At 44.6% G+C, this 24,470-nt stretch overlaps 1 protein-coding gene across 2 annotated transcripts in view; it reads right to left on the reverse strand.

Annotated features, from left to right (window-relative positions):
• adamtsl3 (ADAMTS-like 3) overlaps positions 1–24,470 on the reverse strand; it is a 327,965-nt gene that overhangs the window by 68,905 nt on the left and 234,590 nt on the right. For both annotated transcript variants that reach the window (XM_078427555.1, XM_078427554.1), the window contains exons 11-17: positions 23,262–23,400; positions 19,930–19,980; positions 13,909–14,113; positions 11,921–12,068; positions 10,470–10,554; positions 7,203–7,501; positions 5,256–5,385 (exon numbers count right to left, since the gene is read on the reverse strand). In XM_078427555.1, coding sequence (XP_078283681.1) covers positions 5,256–5,385; positions 7,203–7,501; positions 10,470–10,554; positions 11,921–12,068; positions 13,909–14,113; positions 19,930–19,980; positions 23,262–23,400 — 1,057 coding nt within the window. The remainder of the gene's footprint in view (positions 1–5,255; positions 5,386–7,202; positions 7,502–10,469; positions 10,555–11,920; positions 12,069–13,908; positions 14,114–19,929; positions 19,981–23,261; positions 23,401–24,470) is intronic.

Here is a 24,470-nt window from a genome sequence, read left to right on the forward strand (position 1 = left end):
GTCCAATGGCTCCACTTCCACTTGCTGTCCCATTAGATTTCTAGGCACCTTTATTTATCGTGGTAGCATTTAGAAAGGCTGCCTGGTAATCTGTGCTCCCACAATACAATTACTCCTTTCTCCGTGACTGTGGCTTTTAATTTTTGAGTGGAGGCGTTTCTGGGAGACGGACTATTGGTAATTCCAATGTCGTCGGGCTGTTGAAATACACTGCCTTGTGGTCAGCTGTGAGTGATATGGTAAAAATATTACTTTTTCATCGGGAGCCAGGACTAGAGAATTGGACCATTAATGTATGTTTTGGTTTTAAAATCATAGGTTGATAACAGACATGAAAGCCTAATGCCTCGAGATTTATGAAGAGGCATTTTGAGGCCCAGTAATCACCGCTGACCGCGGACAATTGTTGGCCCTGTTTTCATTTTCTTCGTTGTTCCAATCCCCAGACACAGATTAACGTTGCTGATCTTTACTCGCTGTGTAACGTAACCCCAGTCAAATGGACGATGCACAATGACATGAAGGATTGGCTGGATACCAAGCACGCAGGCCAACAAATTCTTAACTCCACCAAGAGTAGACAGGAAGTTTAGTTTAGTTTACTTTAGAGATAAAGCATGGAAACAGAACCTTCGGCCCACCCAGTCCGCGCCGACCAGCGATCCCTGCACACTAACACTATCTTACACACACTCGGGACAATGTACACTTATACCAAACCAACTAATCTACAAACCTGTACATCCTCGCATGGTGGGAGGAAACTGGAGATCCCGGAGAAAACCCACACGGTCACGGGGACAACGTACAGACTCTGTACAGACAGCACCCGTAGTCAGGATCGAACCCGGGTACCTGCCACGACATGGCACAAATCTACCGCTGCGCCACCGTGCCAACAAAAGTACAACTTTTTGTTTCAACTCTACCTGATTAAATCCTTACTAAATCTCCTCATTTAAAGTCTGAAATGGAAAACAATTGTTTATAAAAAAATCTTCAAAAACCACAGGGGATCAACTCATCCTCAATCTAACTTGTTGTCCACAGTCACCTCCTGTACCTCTGTATCTGCAATGTGGGTAGACACAGAGTGCTGGAGTAACTCAGCGGGTCAGGCAGCATCTGTGGGGAATGTGGATCGGTGACGTTTTGGGTCGGGACCCTCTAGCAGGGATTATGTTCCGTGCTACAGAGAGTCACGAGCAGTTTTTAGACTTTCCTTTAGACTTTAGAGATACAGCATGGAAATTGGTCCTTTTGCCTACCGTGTCCGCACCAATCAGCGGACACCTCATGCACTAGCACTATCCTAAACACTAGGGACAACTCACAATTTTACTGAAGCCAACTAGTTCCTTGTGTCCCTCTACACCTCTCAACCTTTCCTATCCTTGTACATGGCCAAATGTCTTTGATATGTCTGAAGAAGGGTCTCGACCCAAAACATCACCCATTCCTTCTCTCCAGAGATGCTGCCTGTCCCGCTGAGTTACTGCAGCATTTTGTGTCTATCTTCAGTTTAAACCAGCATCTGCAGTTCCTTCCTCCACATTGTCTTTTATATGTTGTTACGGTTCCTGCCTCTACCTTTCTCTGGCAGCATGTATGTATCACCATCTGTGTGAGGAAGTTGCCCTGTGGTTCCCTTATAAATCTGTCCCCTCTCACCTTCTATTTTCTGATCCCTTCCCTGGGAGTAAGACTGTCACCCTCCACTTCATGACGACCTTTTGAATTCCAGAGACACAGGTAGCTTGCAATGCAATTGAATAACACTTTATGATATTATTTTACCACCTCCACCATGGTGAATTCAGGGGACTTGCAGTCTTACACTACTTTTACTACTATCTACCTCTTGATAACCCTCAGACAATCCTTGATCAGACTTTGCTGGCTTTACCTTATACTAAACGTTATTCGTTTAACATGTCAACTTATTTACATCGGTGAAACCAAGCGCAGGCTCGGCGATCATATCATATCATATCATATATATACAGCCGGAAACAGGCCTTTTCGGCCCACCAAGTCCGTGCCGCCCAGCGATCCCCGAAAATTAACACTATCCTACACCCACTAGGGACAATTTTTACATTTACCCAGCCAATTAACCTACATACCTGTACGTCTTTGGAGTGTGGGAGGAAACCGAAGATCTCGGAGAAAACCCACGCAGGTCACGGGGAGAACGTACAATCTCCTTACAGTGCAGCACCCGTAGTCAGGATCGAACCTGAGTCTCCGGCGCTGCATTCGCTGTAAAGCAGCAACTCTACCGCTGCGCTTCGCTCAACACCTGCGCTCGGTCCGCGTTGGCCAAACTGGTCTCCCGGTGGCCGAGCACTTCAACTCCCCCTCCCATTCCCAGTCTGACCTTTCTGTCATAGGCCTCCTCCAGTGCCATAGTGAGGCCCACCGTAAATTGAAGGAACAACACCTCATATTTCGCCTGGGCAGCTTGCAGCCCAGTGGTATGAACATCGACTTCTCCCACTTTAGATAGTTCCTCTGTCCCTCTCTTCCCCTCCCCCTTCCCAGATCTCCCTCTATCTTCCTGTTTCCACCTATATTCTTCCTTTGTCCCGCCCCCCTGACATCAGTCTGAAGAAGGGTCTCGACCCGAAACGTCACCCATTCCTTCTCTCCCGAGATGCTGCCTGACCCGCTGAGTTACTCCAGCATTTTGTGAATAAATACCTTCGCACAGTAAATGGGTCGATTGTAAACATGTATTGTCTTTCTGCTGACTGGTTAGCAGCAACAAAAGCAGCTTTTTGCTGTACCTCGGTACACGTGACAATAAACTAAACTAAACTTTACAAAAATGATTCCTTTCAAAATTCACATTCTGTAGACAAGTGGCAAGCTCAATCGTCTGCTTAACCGGGAGAATTCTAAGCAATATATTTAATAATATACTGAATTAAAAACTTACATATGTGAGCTGCCAATGGCAATATGTGGACAGCCCGAGGTAAATTGGTGGGATTCCTTATAAAAATGTTTTAATAATTTGGTCAACATATTTTGGACTTCTGGGGATTTTACTGTTGAAATGTTATATGAACTGTTCGTGTGGGAAAACTTGGAAAGAAGCAACTTTTTTTTAGAAAGAAAGTAAATTCATCTCGACATTCTTTTGAGAGTGGAGTTTGATTATTTATCCTAATGGAGCTGAAATTCTTGGCAAGCAGTAGTAATGAGTTACTGGAGAGTACTTAACCAGTGCATTAAAGACAGTGTCTCTCCTGAGACTGTTTGTGTAAATAACTAACTTTATTTCCCACAAGCTAATCCATAGAATCATTGAATTAATACATCATCGAAGGAGCTACTTGGCCCGTCCAGTCCGTGCTGGCATTTAGAAGAGCAGCCCCATCCAGTGTTTTCCTGCGCTATGTCCCTGAAAATTATTCTCTGAATTGTTTTTATAAAATCCTTTATTAATACTTTTGATTGGTTCTGTATCCAGCAGTTCTAAAAGCAATGACGTCCACTTCACAATTACTCTTTAGATTTTAAAAAGTCACCTGTTTGTACGTCTTACCCCAAATGTTAAATATGTTCCCCTGATTCTTGAAATGCTAGTGATGGGAACAGCTTCCCTCCATTCACCCCATGTAAACCAGCCATGATCTCCCCCCCCCACTTGCCTCCCCTCTCTCCGTCCGTCCCCCACCCAAGTCGTCTTGTTGTCTCATTGTCTGTAATTCGTTTTCACCTAGCCCACAACTATCAATGGCCTGTTCCCTTTATCATTGTTATTTTTTTGCCTATCTTTCATTCATTTGTTCAATATCTCTCTACATCACCGTCTATATCTCTTGTTTCTCTTTCCCCTGACTCTCAGTCTGAAGAAGGGTCTCGACCTGAAATGCTACCTATTCCTTTTCTTCAGGGTTGCTGTCTGACCTGCTGAGTTACTCCGGCATTTTGTGCTATCAGCTCCACCTCTATCAATAAGTCCTCTGATCCGAAGATAGACACAGAATGCTGGAGTAACTCAGCGGGACAGGCAGCATCTCTGGAGAGAGGGAATGGGTGACGTTTCAGGCCGAGACCATTCTTCAGACTCATACGTCTTTCTCCAGCGATCACCTCCCCTGCTCCTCAATTCTAATTTCACAGCTAAAATCTCTCAACTCTTGAAATATTCTATTAAATCTTTCCTGCGTTCCCCGTAAGGCCTGTATGTTCTTCCTGAAGCTGGGTGAGAAGTGGATGCAGTGCTCCAGCACTGACCTCATGTGGCTTGTGCAAATTCAACATGATCCCCTAGCTTTGTGTCTTCAGTTATAAATCCCCGGGCAACATATGTTTTACCAACCACGCTCTCAACATCCCCTGCCAATTTCAAAGATTTATGTACATGTACACCTAAGTCCCTCTAGCCCTTTAGAAAACGGTGCCATTTAACCTATATTGTTTCGACATATCCCTTCTGTCAAAGTGCATCTCTTCACACTTCTCTGTATTAAATGTCATCCTCTACTTAACATAGAAACATAGAAAATACATGCAGGAGGAGGCCATTTGGCCCTCCGAGCCATTCCTTCTCTGTAGAGTCAGCCATCCTATGTTCTCCTGCAGTCTATAATTATCACCCTCACTTTCAACACTGTGGCACCCACGGATTTGGTTGCCTCAAGTCTAAGGCATAAATCTCAAAAAAGCAGCGGACAAGGCAGCACCCTAGGGAGAACAATGTTCATTACCAAGGTGTCAGGGAGTCATACAGCATGGAGACAGCATGGCAACAGGCCCTGCAGCCCAACTTGCCCATGCTGCCCATCCAGCTTCCTCCCACACTCCAAAGATACACAGGTTTGTAGGCTAATTGGCTTGGTAAAATTGTTTAAAAAGTCCCTAGTGTGTGCAGGATAGAGTTAATGTGTAGGGATCTTTGTCCTCTGTCCCGCCCCCCTGACATCAGTCTGAAGAAGGGTCTCGACCCGAAACATCACCCATTCCTTCTCTCCTGAGATGCTGCCTGACCTGCTGAGTTACTTCAGCATTTTGTGAATAAATACCTTCGATTTGTACCAGCATCTGCAGTTATTTTCTTATACTAATGTGTAGGGATCGCTGGTTGACACGGACTTGGTGGGCCGAAGGGCCTGTTTCAATGCTGTATCCCTAAACTAAGTTAAATTTAATTGAATACATTTCTCAATTGATTAAGAACACAACATTTGAAATACAAAGAATAAGAGGGCTTTAACGTTTGCTAGAGTCCAGTAACAACATACCTGGCAGGGCAAGGTTGTGTACCACACACACGGACCATGTGTGGTGGACGCTTGTTATCATCACACAAACTCTCATCCACACTTTCCTCTGTCAGTTTATCACGGCACACAACCACAGTTTCCTGTTTCCCTGATGTTGAAGATAAACATAGAATTAACAAAGGAATCACAAACATCGCAGCACTGGAATAAGATGACTAACTGACACGCAGTGCTAGATCAAGGCATAGTTTCATATGGTGTGGAAACAGGCCCTTCGGCCCAACTTGCCCACGCTGACCAACATGTCTCATCTACATTAGTCCCACCTGGCTGTGTTTGGCCCATATCCCTCTAAACCTGCCCTGTCCATGTAATTCTCCAAATGCTTTTTTAAACAGTGAAGCAAAGAATTTTGAGGGAACATGGAAGCTTCCAAATGGAGAGAAGGGTACAGTTTAATGGAGATATGTGGGACGTTTGACTTTGGTGGTGGGTGCTGGAAGGCGCTGCCAGGGGAGTGGTGGAGGCAGATACAATAGTGGTGTTTAAGAGGCTTTTAGAAAGGCACGTGGAGGGAATGGAGGGGTAGGGATTATATGCAGGCAGCTACATTAGTCTATCATGGCATCATGTTGGGCACAGACATTGTGGGCCGAAGGGCCTGTTCCTGTACTATATTAAAAATTCTATACTAAACACATTGGTGACATTGTTACAAAATCCAATGTAAAGGCACATCAGTGCATGCATTTTTATTGGCATACTTTCTCACTGAGTCAATACAACAAGGAAACAAGCCCTTCAGCCCAACTTGCCCATGCCATCTCAATGGTGGCGGCACGGTGGCCCAACTGTAAAGATGCTGCCATACAGTGCCCGAGACCCAGGTTCGATCCTGATTACGGGCGCTTTCTGTATGTAGTTTGTACGTTCTCCCCTGACCGCGTGGGCTTTCTCCGGGTGCTCCGGTTTCCTCCCACAATCCAAAGACGTGCAAGTTTGTAGGTTAATTGTTTTGGTAAAAATAGTAAATTGTCCCTGGTGACTAGGATAATGCTAGTGTGCGGGGATCGCTGGTCAGCACGGACCTGTGGGCCGAAAGGCCTGTTCCATGTTGAATCTCTAAACTGAACTAGTCCCACCTGCCCACGTTCGCCCCATGTGCCTCGAAACCTTACCTATCCATGTACCTGTCCAAATATTTTTCTCCATGTCAAATGTTGGAGAAACGTTAACTTCAAAATCAATTAATATTCTTCAGAATTGCTCATCACATTATGATAGTTGTGATTATTACAATGAAGGTCACAAATCTTTTATTCAATAAAAACTAGCTCATCACCTTTGGGATCAATTCATTTCAAGCCTGATATGAATTTATAATAAATCTTGCGTTGTAACATCGCTGGGGCCGACAGTGCTTACTACAGAGCCTGGTACTGAATACATCGGCCTGTGGGCAAGGCATTAAACTAGTTCATGAGGATTGGGAGAGGGGAACATTCCCGTGAAGGGAAACTTAGGAAGTTAAAAAGAAACAGGTGGTGTTAAAATTGACCAAAACAGACACTTGGAAAATCTCCAAAAGAGAAAAGGAGTTAATGTTTCAGTTCGATGACCCTTCGGCATTTTGTGCATCGAGCCATTTTTACTGTTGTTACAAGAAGTTTCTTCCCAGCTGTTATCAGGCAACTGAATCATCCTACCACAACCAGAGAGCAGTGCTGAACTACTATCTACCTCTTTGGTGACCCTCGGACTATCCTCGATCGGCTTTACCTTGCACTAAACGTTATTCCCTTATCATGTTTCTGTACACTGTAAATAGGTCGATTGTAATCATGTGTTGTCTTTCTGCTGACTGGTTAGCACGCAACAAAAGCTTTTCACTGTACCTCGGTACACGCGACAATAAACTGGACTAACCTAAACTGATACAAGCATTGCAACAGATGACAGTTTTACCTGTTAAGCAGGTGGCCGTGCAGGGCGTGAAGCCTTCGTATTCCCAGTCAAACTGCTCCTCCATCGCATTGTCACGGTGGTTGTTGTAGGCCACCTCTGGGCCACGTACAGCCGGCGTGCCGTCACACGGCGCCAGGTAGCACGCTCGCTCGCTGGGCGGCTTCTCCTCCTCGCACTCCTCATCCGGCAACTCCTCCTCCGTTTGGGAGAAAGATAGGAGAATGCGGCACGTCACACTCCGCACCTGCAGGCCTTCCCCACACGAGGCGCTGCACTCTGCCCAGGCTCCAGGAATAAACCTGCGCAGGTATGGAAATGTATATAATGTATAGTATCCAATATATACATATAATGTATAGTGCATGGTGTGTGTATGTATACATATATATAGACATACATACACACAGCACAAGGGTGCTGTCTGCAGGGAGTTTGTGTATATATATATATATATATATATACACACACTATATAATATATGTGTATATATATATATGATGCACTTGTATATGATGCACATAATATACAATGCAAGGTGTGCCATATATATGCATGCAATAGGTGTAATGTGTAGTGTATATGTATATAATATATAATGCAGTGTTTAGCGTGTGTATAAACAATGCATATGATGCATGGCATGTAGTGTATATGTGTAAAATGTGTGTAATATATGGTGTACAGTGTATAGTATATGTGTATATAATGTATGTAACATATAATGTACAGTGTATAACACATACGTGTATAATGTATATGTGTATATAATGTATAGTGTGTAGTATATATGTACAATACGGGACAAGGGCGGTCCCATAACGGGACAAACTAATTTAGCCCAGAATACGGGCTGTCCCGGCTAATACGGGACAGTTGGCAACCCTACTGCACTGATTATGAATGATGCCTCGGTCTGTTTCAATAAGGAGACAGGTAACCATTAGCCTGCTGATGGAGATGAGTACCGTGTTAGTTTTAGACTAGATTAGGGTTGCTGTAACACTGCTGTCTTCTCCCATGTTCTGACCTCATTTCCTTAACATTTGGCAGTTCAATAGATATGCCGCTGTGTTATTAAAACTACTGAATTAAGTCCCTGTTCAACAAAACAAAATGTGAGTTAGGGAACAAAAATGGTAAATTAATTTAGCAAGATTACCCATTAAAGGTACAGTCCTTTCAAGATGTCAACCTGATATATGGTGTTAATAGAAAGAATGATGGATTTAATTTTGTGAATATTTAAACATTATCATACACGTAAAGTGCGGCACGGTGGCGCAGCGGTAGAGTTGCTGCATCACAGCGCCAGAGACCCGGGTTCCATCCTGACAACGGGTGCTGTCTGTGCGGAGTTTGCACGTTCTCCCTGCGACCGTGTGGGCTTTCTCCAAGATCTCCGGTTTCCTTCCACACTTCAAAGATGTACAGGTTTCTACGTTAATTGGTTCGGTACAATTGTAAATTGTCCCTAGTGTGTGTAGGACAGTGTTAGTGTGCGGGGATCGCTGGTCGGCGTGGGCTCAGTGGGCCGAAGGGCCTGTTTCCGCGCTGCAGCGACAAAGTGCTGCCTGAAGGAGCAAAGATAAAATATAATGGTGAGGCAAAGGGTGGTCACCAAACTAAACTTCGTAGTTCCGTAGTATAAAATGACAAATGGATCTGGATTAATTTACCACTGCACTTAAAAACAGCCATCAAAACTCTCAGGAATATTCCTGTTACTTCTGTAGTCATCTGCATTAACACCACTCATTCACATCCACCGTGGTTTTCCTGGAATCAGTCAATTGCTTCTCTTAATGTTTAACTCACTGTAATGTGTGGTGATGTTTCGTTGGAGCGTTATCACTTGTCTAGTAAGAGATCTCCAGAAGATGGAGAATCTATGCCACTGGACTGCAAGTCACTTTTGCAGCCCTGATACTATTCCCCATGAGAGTCTCACAGCTCAAAGCTAACAGCTTGTAACGTAGTAGTCGGCCAACTTTTAGAAACCATTTTACTCTTAAAAGATTAAGAGCCAACTGGAGCCAAGTGTGCAGATCCTTGCATGTGGCGAGGTAGGAATGAAGCGATCCACAGACTTGGTGTGCGAGCGGGGAGCTGGAAAGGGCATTCGCCTTAGCACAGCAGATGGCCTTTCACTTGCTGCACTGTGAATGAGCAAGAGGCAGTAATGCCTACACTGGAACCAAAGAAAGAATTGAATGACATCTTTATACTGCGGAACACAAAAAGTACTGGCAATGTTTACACTCTACACTGCCCAACAGCTATGATCAGCCATGATCACATTGAATGGCGGTGCTGGCTCGAAGGGCCGAATGGCCTCCTCCTGCACCTATTGTCTATTGTCTAATAAAATGAGACTCTGTTCATTTCTCCGATTTCCCAATTATATTTGATGTCAGTTAGACTTTCAGACTTTAGAGATACAGCATGGAAACAGGCTCTTCAGTCTGCCCTGGCCATCGATTACCTGTTTACATTAGTTCTATGTATAGTAAGGAACTGCAGATGCTGGTTTACGCTGAAGAGAGACACTAAATGCTGGAGTAACTCTGGAGAAAAGGAATGAGATGCTGCCTGTCCCGCTGAGTTACTCCAGCATTTGGTGTCACATTAGTTCTATGTTATCCCACTTTCTTATCCATTCACTACACACCAGGGGCAATTATAGAGGCCAATTAATCTACAAACTCCCACGTCTTTGGGATGTGAGAGGAAACTGGAGCTTCCACGTGGTCACAATGAGAACGTGCAAACTCCATACAGACAGCACCCGATTGAACCCGGGTCTCTGGGCAGTGGCCCTACCAGCTGTGCCACCGTGCCGCCCTTTTCATTTAATGTTTAATTACATTTGGAACAAACAGTGTGGAAGGCTGAAATGGGAAGATTTTTCAGAAGCAAAAATATTCAGCAAGTCAGGCAGCATCAACACTGACAGAAGCAGAACAGTGCTTCTTTGAGAAGTTATACTTTGCAACACTTTGCAATGTTTTTTTTCTGAAATGAGAATATTCGAAGCAGATCTCACAGCAGACCAAAGAAGCGAATGTAATCTTGGAGTAAAGTAGGGCATCTCAAATTACAACGTTATATGAAATAAAAACATGTTTAAAGAGCTAAGAACATAACAACACAAACAGCAGTTCAATGGGTCAGGCAACTGATCCCTTTATTGTGACAGCCAAGGGCACGGCACCATTAAAACAAATATAACAACATGCGTAACGTGAAAATCAAAACCCTTGAACTCACTTTGGCTCCTCGGATACCGAGATAGTTTCCAGCATTTCCTGTGCTTGCTTAATCCAAGTGACTTTAGCTTCCACGGGAAGTTTTTCTGGAAATAGCACACACACACAAACACACATTAAACCTACGGGTCTCCAAATTCATTCAAAACAAAAAAAATTAGATTGCGCTATTTAATTAAGAATTCCTTTCTGTTGGTTTAATCGTGTTGGTTCTCTAAGTGAAGTCCTCAGGATGTTATTGTGCATTTGAAATCAAAGGGAAACACAAGTGTGGAGCCATTTTCTAAGATAATGTGATTCCTTAATCTTCTGGGATAGACACAGTCTGCAGAGTTCGGGGCAGAGACGCCTTCTTCCCTCTGAAGTTTGTTCACTGACAGTGAACTTTCCGACCCGATCCCAACGTGTTTCATTAAAGTAACTTGTGTTTGTTCCTCTGAACTTATGCTAAAAACAGTCAAGTCGGATGTAAACCCCATAATTTACTGGATCTCACAGAGAAAGGCAGATTCTCAGCAATTATATTGTGGCATTTTCATGTAATTAAAAAATTCACACTGTGTATTTCTGTAGCGGGCAAGAATTCTGCCTTTGAATTGGAAAATTAAAAGTATCACTCCATTAAACAAGGGTAAGGAGAATGGCAGAGAGATGAGGCAACTGGAGATAGAGGTTATTATCAGTCGTGGGGATCATTGGAGCCAGCACAGATTGATGAAGGCTTACTGAGTGCTCAAGGTCAGGAGAACGTCCAGAGATAACAATCATTCTGGCTTTGTGAATAGTATTTAACAGGGCATTGAAATCATGTTATGTACGATGATACAGGGATGCAGGAGAGAGGTGTGAGTGGGAAAGATGCTCATTGCCAGCTGATCAGCAGCAGAATCTCAGCAGGATCTCAGATCTTTGTTATTTATATTAATTGGTTGAGTGAAGGGGGCAGGCGATTATATTTCCGTGTTTGCAAATTCCATTTATTTCATGATTCTTACTAATAGAAAAAAAATGTTTCTTCACAATGAGCCCATTATAGATCATCATATGGGCAGTGAGGTTGGTATTTTGTTTCTTAGAAAAAAGACACAGCGTGCTGGAGTAACTCAGCGGGTCAGGCAGCATCTGTGGAGAACATGGATAGGTGACGTTTCACAGAGTGCTGGAGTAACTCAGCGGGTCAGGCAGCATCTGTGGAGAACATGGATAGGTGACGTTTCACAGAGTGCTGGAGTAACTCAGCGGGTCAGGCAGCATCTGTGGAGAACGTGGATTGGTGACGTTTCATAGAATGCTGGAGTAACTCAGCGGGTCAGGCAGCATCTCTAGAGAACATGGATAGGTGACGTTTCAGAGTGCTGGAGTAACTCAGCGGGTAAGGCTGCATCTCTGGAGAACATGGATAGGTGATGATTTGGGTCGGGGGGGCTTGTTCAGGACCGAAGTTTCAGTTACCTTTAGTTTTGTAGCATGGGATTGGCACAGTGCACTCCTCCTTGATGTGTGGCTTGAGTTGTGCATTGCAGCCCCCAGTGTGCTGCCCGCGGTAGTCGATACACAGGACCACTCTGTAACGCAGGCCGCGGCCACAGGTTACTGTGCACTGCAACACAACACAGTCCTGTCAGCTCTTATCAGGCAATTGAACCATCCTACCATCTACTACACAGTGGTCCTGGGCTACCATCTATCTCATTGGTGACCTCAGACTATCCTTCATTGGACTTTATCTTGCACTAAACGTTTTTCATGTCATTCACTTTCTCCTGTATCTGTACACTGTGGATGGCTCGAAGCTGGGGGGCAGTGTTAGCTGCGAGGAGGATGCTAGGAGGCTGCAGAGTGACTTGGATAGATTAGGCGAGTGGGCAAATGCATGGCAGATGCAATATAATGTGGATAAATGTGAGGTTATCCACTTTGGCGGCAAGAACAGGAAAGCAGAGTATTACCTGAATGGTGGCCAATTAGGAAAAGGGGAGATGCAACGTGACCTGGGTGTCATGGTGCACCAGTCATTGAAAGCAAGCGTGCAGGTGCAGCAGGCAGTGAAGAAAGCGAATGGTATGTTAGCATTCATAGCAAGAGGATTTGAGTATAGGAGCAGGGAGGTTCTGCTGCAGTTGTACAGGGCCTTGGTGAGACCGCACCTGGAGTATTGTGTACAGTTTTGGTCTCCTAATCTGAGGAAAGACATTCTAGCCTTAGAGGGAGTACAGAGAAGGTTCACCAGATTGATCCCTGGGATGGCAGGACTTTCATATGAAGAAAGACTGGATAGACTAGGCTTATACTCGCTGGAATTTAGAAGACTGAGGGGGGATCTTATTGAAACATATAAAATTCTTAAGGGGTTGGAGAGGCTAGATGCGGGAAGATTGTTCCCGATGTTGGGGGAGTCCAGAACCTGGGGTCACAGCTTAAGGATAAGGGGGAAGTCTTTTAGGACCGAGATGAGAAAACATTTCTTCACACAGAGAGTGGTGAGTCTGTGGAATTCTCTGCCACAGAAGGTAGTTGAGGCCAGGCTATATTTAAGAGGGAGTTAGATGTGGCTCTTGTGGCTAAAGGGATCAGGGGGTATGGGGAGAAGGCAGGTACAGGTTACTGAGCTGGATGATCAGCCATGATCATATTGAATGGCAGTGCAGGCTCAAAGGGCCGAATGGCCTACTCCTGCACCTATTTTCTATGTTTCTATGTATTGTCTTTTCAATTACTGGATAGCACGTAACAAAGGCTTTTCACTGTACCTCGGTAAACATGACAATAAACTACATTTAAACTCAAACTCAAACACAGCTTCGTGTTTATGAACAGTTTATATTGGTCATATTGCATGTGAACAGGCACTTCAGCCCAACTCATCCTTGCCTGCAAGGATGCCCCATCTAAGAGTCGTGCAGCCTTTGTAACAGGGCCTTCATCCCAACTTGCCTCAACTACCTCCTCCGGCAGCTCATTCCATATACCCACCACCCTTTGTGTAAACAGGTTACCCCTCAGGTCCCTACAGTATTAAATCTTTTTCCCCTCACCTTAAATCCATGTCCTCTGGTTCTCGATTCCCCTACTCTGGGCATTTATCCGATCTATTCTTCTCATGATTTTGTACACCTCTATAAGATCATCCCTCATTCTCCTGAGCTCCAAGAGATTAAGTCCTAGTGCGCTCAACCTCTCCGTTCAGCTCAGGCCCTTGAGTCCTGGCAACATCCTTGTAAATCTTCTCTGCACCCTTTCCAGCTTGACAACATCTTTCCTGTAACATGGTGGCCAACACAGAAACTGGATTCAACTCCTGCCCGCGTTCAACTATTAGGAGTTTGAGTCTCAATTATGCCAACAGCTAGTTTTAACATCAGGAATAAATCTTAGACTAGATATTGAACACAACCAGCATAGTCTTGTGTGGTATAAAACCAGAATAAAGTTCAACGCACTGGTGACCATTCCATGGCAATCCATTTGGGGCAGTCAAACAGGTTGCAGTTTTGGATCACTGGCGGTTTGAAAGTGTACATGCATTTCCACTCTTCCACGGGGATCATTTCACCAAACATGTTCTCTTCAATGCAGGCGACACTCCGTGTTTGTATTCCGCCCCCACAGAAAGTCGAACAGGCAGTCCACGGGCTGCTCTCCCAACTGGTGGAATAAAACAAGGTCATAGAGTCATTAAGTCTCACAGTGTGGAAACAGGCTCTTTGGCCCAAGCTGCCCACACCGGCCAACATGTCCATGCCAACCAACTTGCCCACACCGGCCAACATGGCCATGCCAACCAACCTACCCACACCGGCCAACATGTCCAACCCAACCAACCTGCCTACACCGGCCAACATGTACATGCCAACCAAGATGCCCCATCTACACCAGTCCCACCTGCCTGTGTTTGGTCCATATCCCTCCAAACCTGCCCTGTCTACATGTTTCTTAAACGTTGCGATAGTCCCTGCTTCAACTACCTCCTCTGGCAGCTGATCTGGTAACTGGGATGAGAATACACTGAACATCTCCTTTGACGTTACTTACTGGGAGGGACAATAATTTGGATGTTGATGACAAGCCTGCAGTGACCTGACTGCCGCTGAGCTGCAGGCAGAGCAGCTCAGTCACTCAACTTACATATAGTCATATAGCATGGAAACAGGCCCTTCGGCCCAACCTGCCCATGCCGACCAACATAGCCCATCTATACTAGACCCACCTGCCAACATTTGGCCCATATCCCTCCAAATTTTCAAATGGACCCCTGGGACAAAGGAGCAAAACTGTGCACATGGAACATAATGAGACAAAGGAGCTGGAGTGGACTTGCTCCACAATGCAATGCAGTCACAACTATTCCTCCACTTCAGTATCACTTTCCTGCACTAACTCTAGATTCTCTGATTGCCTCAATAACCTGAGATGTAACGATCCATGGTAGAATACACTCAATGACCAAACTCCACAACCATCTTGACTTGAGAATTCCAAGGATGCACCACCCTCGGCATGAAGAAATTTATCTTGATCTCAACCGTGAGCGACCAACCCTCTATCCAGTTACTCTTGCTTCTGTTCCTTGCCTTACAAAAACATTGAATGAAACACAAGTAACCAAAAATATGAACCTCATCCCCATCATCCCCTTCTTCCTGAGACCCTACAATCTCCACGTAAATGTGAGAGCTTACAGGTCACATGCCAAGGGCATTGTTAGTTATGATTTCCATTAATGCAGCAAAATGCAGCAAAAGTTGGATAAGAATTATTGGAAAAACATGAAAACCTGCAAATGATGATTCTGAGGGTAATACTGCTTCTTAATACTTCTAATGCTTAGGCTGGCACAGCGGTAGAGTTGTTGCCTTACAGCGCTAGAGACCCAGGTTCAATCCCAAGGGTGCTGTCTGTACAGAGTTTGTACGTTCTCCCCGTGACCTGCGTGGGTTTTCTCCGAGATCTTCAGTTTCCTCCCACACTTCAAAGATGTGCAGGTTTGTAGGTTAATTGGCTTGGTGTAAATGTAAAATTGTCAGTGGTGTTAATGTGCGGGGGATCACTGGTCGGTACGGGCTCGTTGAGCCGATGGGCCTGTTACCGCACGGTATCTCTAAGCTAAACTAAAGTGGGCTGCTGAGTAACAGAGAGCATCACAGCAAACTCACAGCACATGTGTTGTGAGTTTCAGACCCCACGTGGTCACGTCTGCCACTGTTCACAACGGTTCTGCTTCATTTCCGGTTTAGCCATGATTTGGGATGCCAGTGGACATCTGGAATCTTTACTTCACAGTCAAGTAACATTAACATAATCATATCCTTGTGCAAGCCATTCATGGCGATACAGAATTCAAAATACCTATCCTACCTGAATAACCCTTCTTGTTTATTACATTGTTTACAGTGCATTATGTTTACACATTCTGTTGTGCTGCTGCATGTAAGAGTGTCATTGTTCTGCCTAGGACACATGACAATAAAACACTCTTGACTCTTGTTGCAACATTCAGTCTGGTTGCAAATGCCATTTTAAATATTTGGATCCAAAGATTTTTTTGTTGTTGATTCAGTAGCTCCAAAATATCCCACTGTACCCGTGCTGGATTGGAATCTCATCAGCACTGTTCAAAGCATTCAAGGGATGGCTGGATATGCTGTCATTTATGGTCCAGCCCTAATTGGAAGAATCCCAAGAATGAACCACAGTGAGGTGTGAGAGATTGCCTGCGGCTGGTGGAAATCTGAAATAAAAACTGAAATTTTGGAAAACACTCAGCAATCAGTTAGCGCCTGTGGTGAAAGGACCAGTCTTTGCTGTGAAATGTTATTTCTGTTTCTCTCTCACAGATGCTACTTGACCTGCTGAGTGTCGCCGGTATTTTCTGTTCTTATTAACTCCATTGGTGGGTTGAGTCTAGTTTAGTCCTAGTTTTGTCTAGTGATAGAGCATGGAAAACATGCAAGGCCCTTCAGCCCACCAAGTCCACACCAGCCACCAATCACCCGTACATTAGTTCCACCCCACAGCCCGGGGACAATTTACAGAAGCCAATGAATCTGCAAACCTGCACATCTTTGGGTGTGGAGTCGGGTGTAGTCCAGGCCTGGGAAGCAAGGCAAATCTCCTCTCCACAGCATGTTAGTGAACCGCATTGGCTTTTCCAACAACCTAATGGTTTAATTACTGAGACGGCCTTACATTCTACATATACTTAATCATGTGGATTTAATTGCCCAGATGTCATGATGGGATTGGAACTTATTTTTTTGGAGCAATGCTGCACATATTTGGCTGCTCAGCCAGTAACTTCACTGAACATTAATTACTTCACCCATGCTGCATCTAAAAGCAAACAAACTCATCAATGACTATTAGTGACACCGAGATGACGAACATTTCTCCGCTATGCTTCCTAAATTAGTTAAACTTTAAATAGAAACATGATTGGTTACAGAGATCTTAAGGTCATGTAAGGAGCTTTAATCGAGGTGATTCATTAATTTTCCTTCTGTGAAAAACTACCTACACATTTACAATTGAACAGAGATCAACTTGCAATTAGAACTGGAAATTTCTAAACACATGCACATCATATTACTCTCTTTCAAAGTAACAGGTTAACATCCTCATTTTAATTGCAGAGAATGAAACTGAATGAGCATATTTATGCACTCTTGTAGGGTGACATTGCTCAGAGTAGTTTCCTACCTTTATTCAACTTGATTTTATTAGAAAATCTTGTTTCATTTTACTGATTCTTTCCTCTTCTAAGTTCTATGCATTATACACCATTAGCTTGCAATTTTATCAACAATATTCCACAATTATTTCCGTTATTAAATACATTTATTTGCACAGACTAGCACAATGAATTAGATAAGCTGCATATTTGGTTAGGATATGAACTCCCTATCTAAACAGTGCACATTACAAAACCCCAATATCTATTTACGCGATTTTTAAGAGAAAGATGCAGTGAGATAAAATCAAGTATGAATCATATCTGAATGTTTTGATATCTTGTGCAGACATTTTATCTGAAAAAATAACAGACTACAGAAACATAAATATTTGCCCCAAGAAACTGTAATGTGTGGTAGATCAATCTGAAGCAAACAGCATTGGAGACTTTTATAGAATGAATCAACTTTGGAATGGGCCACAGGAGGGAAAGGGAAATACTGCAGATAACACAGGCAAAAATAAACCCAGCAGCTCTTCTGTTGAAATTAGTAGAGCGCTAGTCTTTGAAAGGTCACAATAGAAGCTTTCATAAATTAACGAAGATTCCTTCTTGGGGAAGAGGGAGTCATTCATGAAGAATTGTATTTTTGCATTATGAGTAATGGATTCCATAGTTATTAATGTAATAAGCGAAGGAATGCAAGAACAAAGAACCAGTGAAGATAATGATCCAGTCCCGAATGGATGAAAAGATTTTGATGAACGGGAATCTTAATCCATTTTTGCTGCACCCAATAACTAAAGTTCATAAATCAATGGCAGAATTTTTGGGATCAACACTTGTTTAACGCAGCGAGGAATGGGATTCATAAAGGCAAAACTTGTTTATATGTTAAATGATCTCCAAAATATTTATAAAATAAATAGCATGGATCTTGCGCTATTTGAGGTGGATTGGTGGAATTACAATAGACAATAGGTGCAGGAGGAGGCCATTCGGCCCTTCAAGCCAGCACCGCCATTCAATGTGATCATGGCTGATCATTCTCAATTACAAAGGTTAAAAGCAGCTGCAGAATACCAAACACAAGTAAAGTTGGAAGCTCTCCTGCCTTGGGCAAAGTGCAAGCAGTTGGCTCGACTTTGGCAAATTTTCAAAAACAGAAATGGCACGACAAGACCTCACCATGGAAACAAGCACGTTAATTCAGAGACAAAATGACGGCAAATTAGACGGTTGCTGCTTCACTAAAGGCAGGGGACGTTAGCAATGGTTGCTGAAAGCTCAATCACAACCAAACCAGTGAAAGAGGATTGTGAGGAGTGGCTGAGAAGCTTTGTTTGAGCACCTTGCAAACAGGCACTTCCGCTCATGAACAAGGCTGCCACGATGGATTGTAGCTCAAGTGAAAATCTAAATGGGGAGAAAGTGTTAATGAAAAAAAAAGAAAAACATAAAAGATAATTATGTTCTGCTACACTCTGTAAGAAAGATATACAGTATCTGTTGGTCAGAGCAGCACTAAAATTAGACACAATTGAGCAGAATTTGTAAATCCATATTATCCCCGACTGATATCACTGATAGAGAAACGGATTTAAGTTTTACTGATGGTAAATGGATAGATATATTAGCCCAAACTCCAGTGTCTTTGTCTCTAGGACGCTAAAGAGCCGACAGATGCTGCATATAAACCTCCTCATAGTCATCAGTATCATTCTGAAACTATTGGTCAATTCTGGGCAGCACAGTGGCACAGCAGTAGAGCTGCTGCCTCACAGCACCAGAGACCCGGGTTCAATCCTGACCTCACGTGCGATTTGTGTGGAGTATTCACATTCTCCCTATGGCCGCTGGTTTCCTCCGGGTGCTCCGGTTTCCTCCCACATTTCAAGGACGTGCAGTGCCCCCCTTGTTCATTGCTGTCTTTAGCAGCTTGCTGTCTCCAATCTGTTGATCCATTTCCCACACTACAACAGTCATTGCACTCCAAAAAATAAAACATAACTCCTTCCACACCAATACCTCAACTTACAACATCGTTTTGCATTCCTGGAAAACCCTTTGTCCAACAAAAACTGAAAGAGCTGGGCATAAAATGTACCACCACGTGTATCTCAGTGCAAGGTCTTCCTGTGGTGTAGGAGTGGAAAGCTGTTGCTTATAGTACAAAATGGCTTTGGCAATTGAAGATATGTACCCTGAAAGAATCACTCGCCTTGCAGTGAGGAAATGGAGATTGAACTGCACAAATCAAGGAATTCATGGACTGTTATTGGACAGCCCGATAGCATAAAAGGCATTTCCTAAATACAAAGTTTCCAAACTTGTCAAATAGTAAACCTGATCTGTGATGGCAGGACTCACACAGCCAGAGAGGGGGAGAGAGTCACACAGCATGGCACCTTGTGGTCATTCTCAGAGCAGTGTTACACACAGGTCATTTACCCACCTTCATCACTGTTGGTTTTTAATCCAGTGAAAGCAAGAAGAGATAATTGGGGGAAAAAAACCTGAATTACTGAAGTGACTCACTGCGAATTAATATTTCTGCATATAGATTTAAGAATGAATAAATATCTTAATAGAGAAATCGAACTTTACCTTCAAGATACTTCCGATTACCTCAATGTAAGATCAAGTTCTTGTTTGCTCTAGACCTAGAAATTAGCTTCCTTTGTAAGCCGGTCATTGGTAATGGCATTATATCACTGCAATATTTGATAGAGGGTGATGTGAATATTTACTGGGCTGCCCCAGGCCGCTCGCTGTGGGATGGTGCACGTACCGTGGCAGTGGCTGGAAGTGGTCATAAATGGCAAGTTGCTTGAAGCCATCACTGCGGGAGAGAAAAAAAAATCAATTTGGATAATTCATGTGATAGGAGCAGAATTAGGCCATTCGGCCCACCAAGTCTACTCTGCCATTCAATCGTGGCTGATCTATCTCCCTCTCAACCCCATTCTCCCACCTTCTCCCCATAACCTCTGACACTCGTACTAATCAAGAATCTATCTATCTCTGCCTTAAAAAAAATATCCACTGACTTGGCCTCCACAACTGTCTGTGGCAATGAAATCCACAGATTCACCACCCTCTGACTAAAGAAATTCTTCCTCATCTTCCTAAAGTAGCATCCTTTTACTCTGAGGCTATGGCCTCTGGTCCTCGACTCTCCCACGTTGGAATCGGGATATATATGTATAAAAAACATGGGAACTTATAAATTTTGAGAAGCGGAGATGGGGTAGACAGGCAGAACCTTTTTTTCCTGGGTTGAGATGTCAAAGTCTAGAGGGCACAGCTTTAAGGTGAGAGGGCCAATCTCTAAAGGAGATGTGTGAGGAGTGTTTTTTTTACACAGAGAGTGGTGAGTCCCTGGAACACACTGCAATGATAGTGGTGTCTAAGAGATTTTTTGATAAGCTCACGGATATGCAAGGAATAGGGGGATATGGATTGTGTAGGAAGGAACTGCAGATGCTGGTTTAAACGGAAGATGGAGACAAAATGCTGGAGTAACTCAGCAGGACAGGCAGCATCTCTGGAGAGAAGGAATGGATGACGTTTCGGGTCGAGACCCTTCTTCAGATTGATCAGTCTGAAGAAGGGTCTTGACCCGAAATGTCACCCATTCCTTCTCTCCAGAGATGCTGCCTGTCCTGCTGAGTTATTCCAGCTTTTTGTGTCCATCTAGAGTGATATGGATCATGTGCAAGCAGAAAAAGTTTGGTCTAGACATCACGTTTGACACAAACATTGTGTGTCGAAGGGCCTGTCCTGTGCTGTACTGTGTTCGAGTAAACACAAGGATTTACAATCCATTGGTGCATATTATTCATACAGTGTGAAATATTCTAAGAGGCGTTAGAATATAATGTATGGTACACATGGTGAGAAAGTGGCATGGTGGCGCAGCGGTTGAGTTGCTGCCTCACAGCGCCAGAGACCAGGGTTCGATCCTGACCACAGGTGCTGTCTGTACGGAGTTTGTACGTTCTCCCTGTGACCTGCGTGGGTTTTTCTCCGGGTGCTCTGGTTTCATCCCGCACTCCGAAAACTTACAGGTTTCTAGGCTAATTGGCTCAGTAAAATTGTAAATTGTTCCTAGTGTGTGTAGGATAGTGTTGGTGTGCGGGGATCGTTGGTTGGCACGGACTCGATGGGCCGAAGGGCCTGTTTCTAAATCCAGACATGAATCCAGCTCCAACAGTGGGTGTGTGGCGTGGCTGTGGGTAGCAGGTTCCTGCAGCCAGGTTTCATGCTGAAACCTACAGCTGAGTTACTGCAGCACTTTGTAACTTTCTTTGGTTTGAAGCAGCATCTGCAGTTCCTTGTTTCTACATTCTAGCAAGTCTCACCAAAACTAGGGTCTCGACCCGAAACGTCACCCATTCCTTCTCTCCAGAGATGCTGCCTGTCCCGCTGAGTTACTCCAGCAGTTTGTGTCTATCACCAAAACATATGTTGCCTTTGTACTGGGTTCCACACTGCTGCAACGAGAGAGGGGTTAGGCAGGCACTGCAATGCTCCCAATGCTAGGAGATCATGCTGTGCCTTTTGTAAACTGGTGCTGGTGTAACTGGGGTTGTCGTGACATTGGGGCATTGTCAGCAACAACAAGACAAACCCTACCACACCCATCCTGATTTGTTTTCTGGTGAGACGTTTTTAATGGAGTCTGATTTACTGATCTCCAGGTTTATATAGCGGGCACCCAGTCTACTGATCTCTGAACAAAACGGTGCCAATATAAATGCTAATCTGCAATTGCAAGATTTTGATTTATTTCACGTCCACATTTTATAACTTTATCTCAGTTATAAAACTGCAGACTCAGCAACTCACTTACTCCTTCTAACTTCTCGCATTTAAAACTGTCTGCAACAATTTGTTAATTTATTTGCTGGCAGGCTATAAAAGGCCCTGCAAAGTAGACATTGTGAGGATTTGGCACGAACATCAGGAGTTATTAGTCACGAGCAGCATCAACATGTCAAAGGCAATCAGGCAACTGAACCATCCTACCGCAACCAGAGAGTAGTCCTGAATTACTATCTACCTCGACTTGAAACGTTACCCATTCCTTCTCTCCCGAGATGCTGCATGACCCGCTGAGTTATTCCAGCATTGTGTATCTACCATCAACCTCATGAGAGACCCTCAGACTACCTTTGATCAGACTTTACTGGCTTTACCTTGCACTAAACATTATTCCCTTATCATGTATGTTTACACTGTAAATGGCTCGATTGTAATCATGTATTGTCTTTCCGCTGACTGTTTAGCACGCAACAAAATGCTTTTCACTGTACCTCGGTACACGTGACAATAAACTAATCTGACTGAACTAAAGTCCTAGCCTATTCATCGTCTCCCTATAGCTCAAGCTCTCAAATGCTGGCAACATCCTCGTATATCTTCTCTGCACTCTTTCCAGCTTAATGATGGGATCTGGATTTGCAAGATTTGGATTTATTCTGAGTGGCAATAAACTAAACTGAAAGTCACGGCACGGACTCTAAGCTTTGCTCCCCGCCACCGGAGTTCTGCCGAGTCAGCACTACCTCAGCAACTCTGGCTCTGGGCACGAGACATTCTTGCTATTGAGGGAGTGCAGCGTAGGTTCACCAGGTTAATCCCCGGGATGGCGGGACTGACATAGGATGAAAGAACAGATCAACTGGGCTTATATCCACTGTAACTTAGAAGGATGAGAGGGGATCTCATAGAAACATATAACATTATTAAGGGATTGGACAGGCTTGATGCAGGAAAACTGTTCTTGATGTTGTGGGAGTCCAGAACCAGGGGTCACAGTTTAAGGATAAGGGGTGGGCCATTTAGGACTGAGATGAGAAAAAAACTTTTTCACCAAGAGAGTTGTGAATCTGTGGAATTCTCTGCCACAGAAGGCAGTGGAGGCCAATTCACTGGATGTTTTCAAGAGAGAGTTAGATATAGCTCTTAGGGCTAACGGAATCAAGGGATATGGGGAGAAAGCAGGAACGGGGTACTGATTTAGGATGATCAGCCATGATCATATTGAATGGGAATGCTGGCTCGAAGGGCCGAATGGCCTACTCCTGCACTTGTTGTCTGTGTTTCTGTGAGACACACCTGGACGGGCAGTGGTCCATGTTGCACTCCTGGAGTTTGGGCTTGGGCTTTTTATTTTCTGGGTAGTAGTTGCAGGAGTGGTCGGGAACGACCCGGCCTGATCGAATGTCCACGCACTCGGCAGAGCTGAGTTGGTATCCTGCAAACACACGGAGACACATGGCGAGTTACACAGCAACACAGCACGAGTTACACAGGCCCACAGCACGAGTTACACAGGCCCACAGCACGAGTTACACAGGCCCACAGCACGAGTTACACAGGCCCACAGCACGAGTTACACAGCAACACAGCACGAGTTACACAGGCCCACAGCACGAGTTACACAGGCCCACAGCACGAGTTACACAGGCCCACAGCAACACAGCACAAGTTACACAGGCCCACAGCACGAATTACACAGGCACACAGCAACACAGCACGAGTTACACAGGCCCACAGCACGAGTTACACAGCAACACAGCACGAGTTACACAGGCCCACAGCACGAGTTACACAGCAACACAGCACGAGTTACACAGGCCCAAGGCACGAGTTACACAGGCCCATGGCATGAGTTACACAGGCCCACGGCATGAGTTACACAGGCCCACGGCACGAGTTACACAGGCCCACGGCACGAGTTACACAGGCCCACAGCACGAGTTACACAGGCCCACAGCATGAGTTACACAGGCCCACAGCATGAGTTACACAGGCCCACAGCATGAGTTACACAGGCCCACAGCACGAGTTACACAGCACGAGTTACACAGGCCCACAGCACGAGTTACACAGGCCCACAGCACGAGTTACACAGGCCCACAGCTCGAGTTACACAGGCCCACAGCACGAGTTACACAGGCCCACAGCACGAGTTACACAGGCCCACAGCACGAGTTACACAGGCCCACAGCATGAGTTACCCAGGCCCACAGCATGAGTTACACAGGCCCACAGCATGAGTTACACAGGCCCACAGCATGAGTTACACAGGCCCACAGCATGAGTTACACAGCATGAGTTACACAGGCCCACAGCACGAGTTACACAGCAACACAGCACGAGTTACACAGCAACACAGCACGAGTTACACAGGCCCACAGCATGTTACACAGGCCCACAGCACGAGTTACACAGGCCCACAGCACGAGTTACACAGGCCCACAGCACAAGTTACACAGGCCCACAGCACAAGTTACACAGGCCCACAGCAAGGAAACACACTCA

This window comes from Rhinoraja longicauda, chromosome 33, assembly GCF_053455715.1.
Source record: "Rhinoraja longicauda isolate Sanriku21f chromosome 33, sRhiLon1.1, whole genome shotgun sequence".
NCBI classification, from domain to species: Eukaryota; Metazoa; Chordata; class Chondrichthyes; order Rajiformes; family Arhynchobatidae; genus Rhinoraja; species Rhinoraja longicauda.